Raw genomic sequence first — 12,385 nt, 5'->3', positions numbered from 1 at the left:
ATTGTGTGGGATCTTTAGGGCATGAGATACGTTTTCAACACCCAAAATACCTAATATCTAATATAAACTGGGTCCCACCCCACAGGCTATTAAGGTGGTATCAGTTTGACATTTGCTGAAAAAGCATTGCATGGGGTCACGGTGTTCACAGTAAGGTGTGATCACAACACGCATTGTGGAAAGAGAGAGATAGTTTGAGTCATATCTGGGGGGGAAAGCAGACTGGTTGCATATCTAGTGTGGAGTAAAGGATGCGTCACTGGATTAGCGTCTGAGAATCTGCTCCAGCCTCTTCTACTGAGCCGCAGAGACACCTCCAGAAGGGCACTCCGCTGTAGCGTCCCTCCCCAAGCCCTCCGCATGATCCAGCTCAGCCTTACCACTCTGCCACCGGGATCGGTATGAAGAACGAGAGGAGAACGCCTATTTTTCTGTTCCTCATTTTGGTTCATGTCTGTTCGGGTAGGTTTTTGTCTTTGTCTTTTTGTGTTTGGTAAGGAGTTCAATTGTGTGAGTGATTACCTTGTTGATCCACTCCACTCAAAGAGATCATACCCCTCTTACTATACGTGTGTGTGTGTTTGTGTGTGTGTGTGTGTGTGTGTGTGTGTGTGTGTGTGTGTGTGTGTGTGTGTGTGTGTGTGTGTGTGTGTGTGTGTGTGTGTCTGTCTGTCTGTCTGTCTGTCTGTCTGTGTGTGTGTGTGTGTGTGTGTGTGTGTGTGTGTGTGTGTGTGTGTTTTAATGTGTGTGAGTAACTGTTAAAAACTGTAAGTAAATTAACTGTACTGTATCTTCCCCCTTTTCTGCTTACAGTACCTGTCCTTTTAGCAAGTGAGTGCACACATGAATCAATGAATTTAATATTCAGATTTGATTCACTATAGATCGGACCACCCAGTTAAATGTCTGCTCTATCATGAATACCTTAAGATGTTGAATTGACATGCTGCTTATGTTGTCATTTGTAAACATACTCTACATGGTTTATAGTCATCCTTGTCATGGGGTTATTATGTTTGTGATTTGAGAATGTTTGTCCAATTTAGTTACACATTTGACACAATCTTGATATAATGATGATATAATGATAATATGATGATATCATTTGTTCATTTCTATCAGGGCAATCAGACTACGCTCCTTATTTTTACGATAATGGACCGAGCAGTACAGATGGAAACATGGCTTTGTTCAGTATCTCAGAGGATACACCAGTTGGTGAGTCTTGTTAACAGTGAAACGTGTTAACGAGGTCATGAGTCAGAGAAGCTGTAAACATAGAGATGTGTGTAATGATGTAAAGAGCTTTGACCTCTATGGTATTGTTGTTACTTTTATTTTTCAAATGTAGAGATATTCAATATGGAATGATCACATGAGTAGCATTGAGCTTGAGAATTATCAGTGTAATACCTTCCAGATTGTGACGTACACTCACCTCACAGGCTTATAGGTGAGAAAACAAAAGGACTTCAGTGTCTCTCTCCAGACAATGACAAGTTATATAAACGGACTATTTCAATGCATGTTTGACTAGAAAAACTGTTATCGATCAAAATGTGATCGTTTCAATCCTGAATGTCTTTGGTGTGGCTCTGTTTTCTGCCCTATTGCTTGCTGTTGTAATAGCCTCCATCTTATTTACAGTATTTGATAGGCCATTTCATAATTTCAACCTTTCCTTGTCATTGATAGGAACACAGGTGTATACTCTGAATGGCTCAGACCCAGAGGGGGATGATGTGAGGTATGGGCTGACTTTTGAGAAAGGCTCCAAGGAATACCTGAGGGTGGACCCCAAGTCAGGGGTTGTAACTCTAGTGGAGGCATTAGACAGAGAGGTGAGTTTAACACAGGAATGTTTGAGGTCATACTTGCCACTGAGGCTTTATTTTTAGTTAGTGTGGTTTATAACAACTATTATAACCTTTGTTTTGACAGAGACGAGATGAAATTCAAGCTTTTGTCAGCATAACAGATGGTCGCAATAAGGTGAGCTTTGATGTCAAACAAGAGTAAATCTCTATACATCTAGTGTGTTATCCACACTTACTGGAAGTAGCTGAGCTGTGGTATTTTGTTGCTGTTTTCCCGCCTTTAGGTTGTCGAGACAATAAGGGTGTTTGTCACCGATGCCAACGATGAGCGACCACAGTTTCAAAACCTGCCTTTCACCTTGGATGTCTCAGAGGTTAGTGTTAAATCATTACCAGAATGACAGCTTGGCTCTAAACATTGGTTTGATATACTGTACAGAACAGTATTATTAAGTTCAGTAATGTCTTTAAAGATAATGGAGGTTCACCATTGCAGGCCTGACACGTCTTCAAGTGGAGCTACCTCATCGTTAGAGTCAAACAGATGCTAAATGAGTGTATGCAGGATCATTATGGTCAAATGCCAAACATTATTTGTGTGTGTGTGTGTGTGTGTGTGTGTGTGTGTGTGTGTGTGTGTGTGTGTGCGTGCATGTGTGTGTGTCATGTACAGGATGCTGCTGCAGGAAGCAGCATTTACAGAGTGCAAGCAGTGGATAAAGACATGGGGTCCGGGGGGAGTGTCTCCTACTACTTAGAGGTAATAATGTCCATAAAAATGTCCAATAACGTAATGAAGGGATACAATACAATCTTTATTGTCCATTTTACAAGACGCAACCCAAGACACATATTGCATACATACACATACTACATCTATACACATCTGTCCATTTCAGGCTGGGAGCAGCAGAGCGTCAGCCACAGGACGGTGCTGCTGGAGACGTGCAGGGTTAAGTGCTTTGCTCAAGGGCACAATGGTGGTGTTGGCACCTGAGTTGTTAATGCTAGCAGCCCTCCGGTTGCCAGTTCACACACCCCACCAGTTTTTCCTGTCCGCCCTAGGACTCGGCTACCACTGCCCCGGATAGTTCACTTTTTTAAGTTGTACCTTATTTTTGACAGTTGACAGTCAACTGAGTGGGATTAAAAATTGAGTAGTCTTTATGGGAGAACTACTGTTATTCTGGTGGTTGAAAGGCAAAGGGCATGTCTTTGAGCAAAGAAAGGTGTCGCGTATGGAGAGAACAATTGATTTTACACTAGAGTGCATTCAGGAAATTATGTTACTTTAGTGGATTAAATTTCAATTACATTTGAGCAAGGTATTGAGGGCTTAACAAGGGCTTAGGGCTGCCTTTGGCTGGCGGTAAACAGTAGTTGGCACTTTTCATGTGGCAACCGGGACATGACATTCTGACATGTTTGGCACCAGAAAATTAAACAAAAAAACTCAAAGTTCCGTCCGTCCTTTAACCTTGTTAGCCTTGTTGAGGATCGATTGTATCTGCTACACAAAGTGTTTGATGGTCATGTCTATTGTATCATTTCCAGAGTTCACCGGCCACCAAGTTCACCATCGACGGGCACAGCGGTGTCCTCCGGATCAAACCCGGCGAGACGCTGGACTACGAGACCACACCAACACACATGGTAACAGTGGTTGCCAAGGTAAGACAGCGATGATGTCATCCCGATCTGGGGCTGCTGATCCACTCCGTCCCTGGTTCAGGGGGAGGGAGGGGGGATGGAGGGGTAAGCTCAGGGGAGCCCAGGTCAGGAGAGGGGAGCTCAGGGGGAGATCAAGGGGATCATTCCATTCCATGCATTACGATGAGTATGTCCTCCGATTTCTACCTCCACCAGCTTCCACTGGTGCATATAGTGTGAACCAGGGAAGGGAGGGAGAAACCGATGGATGAGCTCATTGTAATGCATGGAATTGAATGAGGAATGGTACCAAATACATTCTGTTCCATCCATGAGCTAATCACATATGCTGTTGTTTGTTCATAACAACGTGTTTTGAGGCACCTGCTCAGAATAATCAGTCAGCTCTTGAGTGTCATCAAATATGTATTCTCTCCCTGTCCCTATCTCAGGATGGGGGTGGAAAATATAAAGGGAAGAACCAGGTGTTGACATCTACAGCCACCATAGCCATCAATGTGATCGATGCCCAAGACACTCCCCCCTCCTTTGTTGGAACCCCTTACTTTGGATATGTGTACGAGGTCTCTGTTCCGGTAAGTAGGCTTATAGCAAAGCCAGACTATCTTACTATGACAACATATCGTGCTGTGCTTTTTAGAAAGTCATACGTTTATGGTCTATGACTTGTACTTTCAGGGTTCCGAAATATTTACTGTTTATGCCAAAGATGGAGATCAACGCAATCCTAGTCTCATTCATTATTCCATTGCTAATGGTAAGAAATATCATAATTGAATTCCTCCATGAAGCCATTTATAACTAACTCTGTATGTCCAGTGACCCTACTACACAGTTTTATTAAACATTTAAACAATTTTCTACCTCCTTTAGGTAGCGATGGTGTCTTCACCATAAATAGCACAAGTGGTTGTATCAGTCTTCTTGCTTATCCAGTCCAGCTGAAAAATGAATTGTTTGAAATCAAAGTCAAGGTAATAGCACTTTTTTTCTATTTCTGTTAATGACATTGTTATTTCATGTATGTAGGCCTATCTTTGTCTAATCTGTCTCTCTCACTCTCTCTCTCTCTCTCTGTCTGTTTGTAAACATAGGCCTCTGAGCTAGGGCCAAACGACGAGCTACTGGACTTCGTCACGACCTTGGTGACGGTTCGAGTGGTGGATCTCAACAACCATCCCCCCACCTTCTATGGAGAGAACGGCCCGCAGAGCAAGTTTGAGGTCACCATGTATGAGCATCCTCCAGCGGGAGAGATTCTCAGAGGCTTGAAGATAACTGTCAATGACTCTGATCAGGTAGGACCATTCAACTCCTGCAAGCATTTAGAAAATGTGCCTTTCTCAGTCACTAAGAAAATAGATTTATGATAGTATTTCTGGATATAGCCTGTATAACACGCATTATGATGTGCTAGCTCGATGTGAATTTCATTGCAACAACAGGACTTTTGGCAGACAATAACGAGACAAGATTACAACAATTTTATCAAAAAATGCTAGCCTCTGAAATTATCAAATGAGGGCACACAGCACATAACTATTATGTTTGTCCTCATGAGTCTACAGCTGATATCAGAGAATATCCTGTGCATGTTTTAAACTCTACTTACAGTATTACATAAATGTTTGTTAATCAGCCTGCATAAAACAGCTGTAGTATGTTGACCCATGTCAAATTACGTAATACCATTTTAGAGATAAATATCCAAAGCTCCTAATAATGATATTAAGAATCCTGGACAGATCACAACAATGTCAATAGTTAATTCAGATTAAGTGGTTGTTTATAATCATTATGGGATTTTTTCCAAAAGCAGATTTCCTGCTTTTGGAAATTGTCAGCATTTTATTTTCAGCATTTTCCTCTTTTCAGAAGAACAGTTAGAGTTACAGATGTCAAACAAAGACCAGAGAACTTTTCAAATGAATAATGTTTAAATTAATAATAATGCATGCTAATGTGTGTGTGTGTGTGTGTGTGTGTGTGTGTGTGTGTGTGTGTGTGTGTGTGTGTGTGTGTGTCTGTGTGTGTGTGTGTGTGTGTGTGTGTGTGTGTGTGTGTGTGTGTGTGTGTGTGTGTGTGTGTGTGTGTGTGTGTGTATGTGTATGTGTGTGTGTGCGTGTGTGTTTTCTCTCTCAGGGGGCGAATGCTAAATTCAAGCTGAGGCTAGTGGGGCCAGGCCGTGTGCTAAGAGTGGTCCCCCAGACGGTGCTCAATGAAGCACAGGTTACTATCATAGTGGAAGACTCTGCTGCCATTGACTATGAACAAAGCCAAACCATAACATATAAGGTACTGTATTGTAGACAATTTTCAGCAATAACTAAATTAACAGAAACTTGACTAACAGATATTTGACTCCCTTTATTTTCTATTGTTGTAATGGCAGACATGACTGGGGGAGCTTCTAATGATATGATCTACATTTTGTCTTTCCACAGCTACTGGCAGTTGAGATCGACACCCCTGAGAGGTTCAGCGCGACAGCTGATATCGTGATTCATCTCCTGGACACCAATGACAACATTCCCAAATTCTCTTCTGAGTTCTACATCGCCAGGATCCCTGAGAACTCCCCCGGGGGCTCCAACGTTGTGTCTATCACTGTGAGTAGATCCGGATTAAAATCTGCTTTCACCCACCAATATATGATTACATAATCCCCCAATGAATGCATATTAACAGGCCTGGTTTATTAGAAGCTGAGAGGAGAAAAAGCAGGCTCTAACCAGAAAGCAGACCAGAACAGATCAGAATGTTCTAGCTTTTAGCAAAAAGTGTTGCCAGTTATGAAATGTATCATGCTCAGAATGTTCACTCACTTGCCGTTTATATCTTGTTTTGTTCTTTAAAAGACTGAGTATTGTTTTCTAGGGAGTGTAGACAAACTTTGAACTTCATTATGAAATGGCAATATTATGTTGACAGTATCTAAAGTTTATACCAGGAATTAGATTAAGAGTAGGTAAGGAGTAAAGAGTCCTTCAGGGTTAATCATATTGGCCTTTAGCCTGTGTCCCTGTGAGTTACTCATCAGGGGAGAGACCCATATAAGAGCCCCTGCTGGGGCCAAACCCCCCACACATTGTGCTGTACACAAGCTTATGATCATTCGGTTATCCTCAGGTCATACCAATCAGCTAAATGGATAGACAATGTATGACCTTGGTTCAAGAGTTTTGTCCTTACACAACCATATAATTATGTTATTGTCATATTATTATGCCAAAACCAATGATAATAATCATAATAATGATGATGATGATGATGATGATGATGATGATGATGATGATGATAATAATAATAATAATATTGAATACATCTTTATTTGATGTGCTGTTCAAGAGCCTCGAGATGCTGAGAACATGATATGAATATTGTCATGATTGGCATTTTAACGACACCCTCTCTTTCCCAGGCATCTGATCCAGACTCTGGTCTTTGGGGGGAAGTCAAATACTCCATTTATGGATCAGGATCTGATTTGTGAGTACACTCCTGCCAACACCAATGATTAGAGAAGAGCATAATATGGACTACCAATCATTAGAGAAGATAGAATGTGCATAAATTACAGCTTCAGCTGGTGAGGAGCCAGGCAAACATATCATCTGCAGAAATGATCTCATTTGCAATATTGGTATTTCAGTAACATTTCATGTGTCAGTCCTGTTTCTACTGGTAATAATTACGGTTTTCACGTAACATCCCAGTTTTCCAGATTCTAGCTAGATCGTTATTCAAAATATGAGTTTGACTTGACCTGTTGTGGGGCTTAAGTAATCTGCCAGCGTTGTTCTTTTTTCATTGTGTTCTGTGACCTTGAGACCTTGACAATACAATACAATAATACAATATAATACAACTTGTATTGACATGTCCAGTGTGTGTCTCTCTCAACCACATCTGGGTCATACAGTATGATCACATGGATCAAGGAGGAAGTTGGGCAGCTTTATAATCAATATAAATATAAGATGTGCCAGTTCTGTCTCCAGGTTAACTCAGAGCAACACATACTGTCAGTGATACGCAGTAGCCTCAGCGTGCCTGTTTGATGGGGAGAAGGGAGCAGAAACCCAGTATGTATGGTTGGCCCACCTGGCACTCTTCTCCTGCACAAACAGCTTAATGTAAGATGGCGGCAAGATACAGGCTAATCTCCTAATTGGATTGGAGGGTTGAAAATAGCCTGCCAGGCCTGTCTCATGTAGCGAGGGCCAATTAACATGCGATGTGACAGCTGGGGTTAAGGAGGCTGGGGCTCTGGAAAGCAAGGCAGCGTACTGTTAGCGGAAAGTGCAAATTTATGCAAATACTGCCTCAATGCGGGGAGTCAAATTATAAATGTGTGAAAGTTAACAGATACAAGGCAACTTGTTTATTTTCACAGGGAATAAAAGCGGTAAAAATGCTGGAAAATGCCTGGGTATGCGATGCTCTAACACATCGTTGGACCAATTGTGGTCATACTGAAAACCTCATCCAACTTCTGAAGCTTGGGACCTCCTGACTGAATTAAATAGATTTAATTTCCCATGAGATTGAATCCAAGATTAAACTGTGACACAGAGCATAACCTTAGACAATAATATTCTACAGTATCTACTGATGGGAATAGTGATTCTGGTTGATTAATAAGTTACATGATGCATTGGTATTACAGTTGTCAGATCAGTTATAGGCTGCTCGATCAAGCCCTCATCTCTCTGGTTCCGGAAGGTCCACAGAAGGATTTGTTTTGTCTTAGGTCAAGCTGCGGGTGCCATTCCCAGGCAACATGGTAAACACCTTAACCTCGGGATGGGCATCTGCTGCCCATGTGACAAGACAGGGGGGGCAGGGGGGGACTGAGCGAGGTCATTACATTTGCTGTCTCTGGTACTTTTCCACTGCTTGTAGTGTAGCTTAAAACTGAGGACCGGCCTTCGGTTCCTCAGAGATCCGTCCTACATTTCTGTATTTCGTATCTCTCCCTTGTGCACAGATTGTATTACATCATCAAAAGACACTGGTGATCTCATCTCATCTCTTGACTCCACACATCACACCTGAATCCAAGAATTCCGAACAATACATCCTTTACATCATATATTCATATATCATAAAGTATTCAACCATAAGTAATCAACCAAATCCTCAGGGACAATGAAAGGGTCATTGCTAATACACGTTCTGTTGTGAATTCTAGGTTCCTGATTCACCCCTCATCAGGCACCATATACACCCAATCATGGGCCACGCTGGATGCGGAGGTTAAGGCCAAGTACAACTTCTATGTGAAGGCTGAGGACACAGAGGGGAAGTACAGCCTGGCTGAGGTCTTTGTCACTGTCCTTGACCTCAACGACCACTACCCAGAGTTCAATGAGGACTTTGTGGAGAAGACCATGACCATTGGTTCACCTGTGAAAGTAGAGGTGGGTCTATCTGACCATTATCTCTCTTATGTGAAGACAAAAACTACGAATGACTACTCATCACAGCTCCATTACAACAAAATAACTAAGGAAGTGCTACATTACAATGTAACAATTTGTTAATGTTACTAGGGTAAACAGACATTACTATGCAGATATAGGAGCTACATCATGTACATTTCTATCCATTTTTGTTTTTGCTGGATACTTCACACTGAGCTTTCTCACAGGCAATGGATGATGACGCAGAGTCTCCTAACAATGTCATCGAGTACTCCATCATGAAAGCCGACCCTGACAACATCTTTGATATCAACGCTGACACAGGCGAGATCAACCTCAAGTCCTACATCAAGTCCATGAAGATAGTGCAGAACATCACCAAGCAGAAGGACTGCAAGTGGTCTCTGGTGGTCCAAGCCCGGGACAGAGGATCTCCATCCTTTAGTACTACGGCTGTGGTGAACATTGACATAACTGAGGCGGTAAGAGTTTAAAGCCATTGTTAACCCGCCCCATGGCCCTGCCAGCAGCACTAGTCTATAGCTCTGCCCAGCTTGCTCTTTAAGCCATTTTCTCATCACTCTGCATTTATACATTGGATGGTGTTTGTTGTTATGCCGTAGGAAATCACATTGTTCACCTGTTTCTTGTCCTCCCATTCTCATCACTGCATTTATTGATTGACAGAACTCCCAAAATCTCATTGGTTTTCATTTAAGTTATCTGTCCTATTACATATGTATTTGATATGATATCAGTATACACTATAAGTTGTCTCTGTGTTGTATTGTGATTTTGTATTGTGATTTCAGATCAAAGCTCGAATTATTGCATACATCCTGGGCCTCAGCAAGCAACCTGGGACTGTTTTGGGAATGTTCTTGAGCTCTGTCATCTTCATCATAGCACTAACAATCATTATATCCACTATCTTGTACTGGAAAACAGTGAAAAGATCTCGAGTCAACCCAGAGGGCAATTTCATAAAGATAAGATGCAGGCTCAAATAAGACGACTCATCTAATACATTGTATAGATTATACATCACCTTAATATGTCTTGAAGACATTTACATACTTGAATTTTTTATTTTTATTTTTTTTATTTTATTTCTGTAGCGTTGTCTGTAAAAGAGTACTGGAGCACATTATGTTGGAACATTTCAGAAGATAGATAGAACATGTTGAACTTTATTTTATTCTTATTTTCTATTTTTGAAAAAGAAATTTTATATATATATATATATTTATGGAAATGTAGAGTGGACTACTGAAATCACCACGACTGTCATTGAGTTATGAAAACCAATTCTACCAGAGCAGTTTTAATGGGTTAGTTTGGCTGTTCTGAAGTAAGATGGCAGGCAAGGGTTATTACTTGGGTTTTGGTAAACTTGGGATTTAAACCATTCTTCTTCAGAGTAATCTCTATCTATTAATCTCTAATATGAATACAAATAGCACACTCAACCAAAGCCACAGTTACTGTCAATGCAGTGCTTCATGGATCTTTAGAAGTTAATCCACATTCAGTTCAAATCAAACACATGCTTTTTCGCAAACAGATGCACTGCACTGCCAGACGCATTCCCGACAACGAGCAGTGTGCTTTGTGCTTAGCTTTTCTCATTAACAGTCACACCAGGCTGGGGTGTGTAGCAGTGTGTGGCTGTGTGCGCGTATGTGCGTGCGTGCATGCTTGCTTGCGTGCGTGCGTGCGTGCGTGCGTGCGTGTGTGTGTGTGTTTGTGTATCATCCTGGTAGCATTATAGAGATGTTGTCTGGGCCTCCTCTGCCAGTGCTTTGCTCCTCCATGTCTCATGATTGCATGCTTTGGAAAAATGGTGACTTGAACGTTTCATTTCAGTCCCTTGGACGTGATTAAAGTGTTTTCTTTGTGCTCTTTTACAGACTCAACTCAAGGGGCCTATGGGGGCCTTTTTATTGCAAAGTAGGGACAATCCAATGAAAGCCCTAAGCATGGTCGCTGGTATAATTAGCATATTGGTAGGGGTGACTGTATTGATCTCTACGGCTATGTTTTTGCGCAACACAAAGTCGAACAGGATCATGCCAGCGCGTCACATCATCAAGAGGAGACCCAGGGACCAGCCGTGGACGTTCAGGATGCCATTCAGCGGCTCCAGCAACTCAGCGAACAAGTTCCTTGCCAACGACCTAGAGAATAATCTCAACAGGAAAAACAACAGATCCCGGCCAAAGCCCCCACCCCCCCACGCCCCTAGCCTGCCCCCTCCCCCTCCTTGTTACCCCAGGCCCAGTGAGAGGCAACAGGCAGTGCCCACAGTCTCCGGGGCACTGACATCCAAAGGTTCCAAGAAATCCAGCCGTAGCAAAGACACCGTCAGCAATGCCCTAGTTTCAGAGCTCAAAATGAGGCTGGAGCAGAAAATCATTGAGAGCAACCAAAGCTTATATTATTAAACCTGTTGAACCAGCTCTGAAGTGTCTTCTTAGATGATACTTGGATCCATAAAGTGACCACACATCCATATTGTCTAATGACAGGGTATTGCTATCATTGCTGTTAGTTCCTCTGCTTTCAGGGAGACGTTCCCTGAACAGACCTCGATGAAGACTCAGTCTGGTAAGGTTGATCATTTGCCTTCCCAAATGAGTCTCCAGAACAGATTTTTTTGTAAATTGAATGTAAGATACCTCACTAGGTAGCAACGGCACAGGTCAAAAGAACTGAGTAGCAGTTTTGAGAGTATAAGTAAAGCATTTGAATTTCTATCATGATCAGTGGCATTGGTTGGTGCTGACGAAATACTGTGTCAGGGTGTGTCATTTGATTTCGATTCTATTTCTGCTTGTTTTGCGGAAGGGAACAGCACCCTTCACTGGCCTGTCTTAGACACACTCCCTCCTCAAGCAGTTCATCCTTCTAGTTCTCTGCACTGCCATCTAGAGGATTACAACATGTTAACAACAGTGAGGGAACATACTGTAAGATGTCTGAGGAAAGGATTACTGAGTATTTCTCTGTATACATATGTTCCTGTAATTTCCTGAAATGTGATTTTTATTTGCTTAAGACCCTGCATCAGTTTCAAGAATAATTCTGAATCCCAGGATTGGTGTATGTTTGTCCTGTCAGACATACATGTATGTAATGTAACCAGTGTAACTTCAACTGAGCATGTACAATGCAGCTATATAGCATATTCTCAAGATGACAAATACCACAGCAATTCCCAAACTTGGGGTCGGTACTGATTTCAAATTGGGGTCCTCAGAGAAAATCAAACTGACCTCTATAATTTGATAAAGCCTACTGTATATTGCAGTGTTTTGGGGTTTATATCTAACCAATTAGAGCATATTTTAGGCGATTAGAATACACTTGGACGTCATGATTATGCATTGGCATTTCCAATAGGAAATTACTGATGTCAATTTGGGATTGCAAACTAAAAAGTTTGGGAACCCCTGGCTTAAAACATGAAGT

The 12,385-nt window shown here is 41.9% G+C and overlaps 1 protein-coding gene across 1 annotated transcript; it reads left to right on the top strand.

Annotated features, from left to right (window-relative positions):
* Nucleotides 1–401: 401 nt before the first annotated feature.
* On the top strand, nucleotides 402–11,358 carry LOC310817556 (cadherin-related family member 1a; the record flags this gene model as incomplete). The annotated part of the gene is made up of 17 exons (XM_083688192.1): nucleotides 402–462; nucleotides 1,123–1,218; nucleotides 1,696–1,841; nucleotides 1,942–1,992; nucleotides 2,102–2,191; nucleotides 2,491–2,577; nucleotides 3,372–3,488; nucleotides 3,920–4,063; nucleotides 4,167–4,245; nucleotides 4,362–4,462; nucleotides 4,583–4,786; nucleotides 5,631–5,783; nucleotides 5,933–6,097; nucleotides 6,910–6,977; nucleotides 8,683–8,911; nucleotides 9,142–9,396; nucleotides 10,825–11,358. 17 exons carry the CDS (start codon nucleotides 402–404, stop codon nucleotides 11,356–11,358), a joined length of 2,580 nt encoding a protein of 859 aa, XP_083544318.1.
* Between the last annotated feature and the right edge of the window lie 1,027 nt (nucleotides 11,359–12,385).

The sequence above is a fragment of the Argentina silus genome (genome assembly GCF_951799395.1).
Source record: "Argentina silus genome assembly, chromosome: 16".
In the NCBI taxonomy this organism is placed as follows: Eukaryota; Metazoa; Chordata; class Actinopteri; order Argentiniformes; family Argentinidae; genus Argentina; species Argentina silus.
Note: the sequence above shows the minus strand (reverse complement) of the source record. Positions and strands in the feature narration are given on the sequence as shown.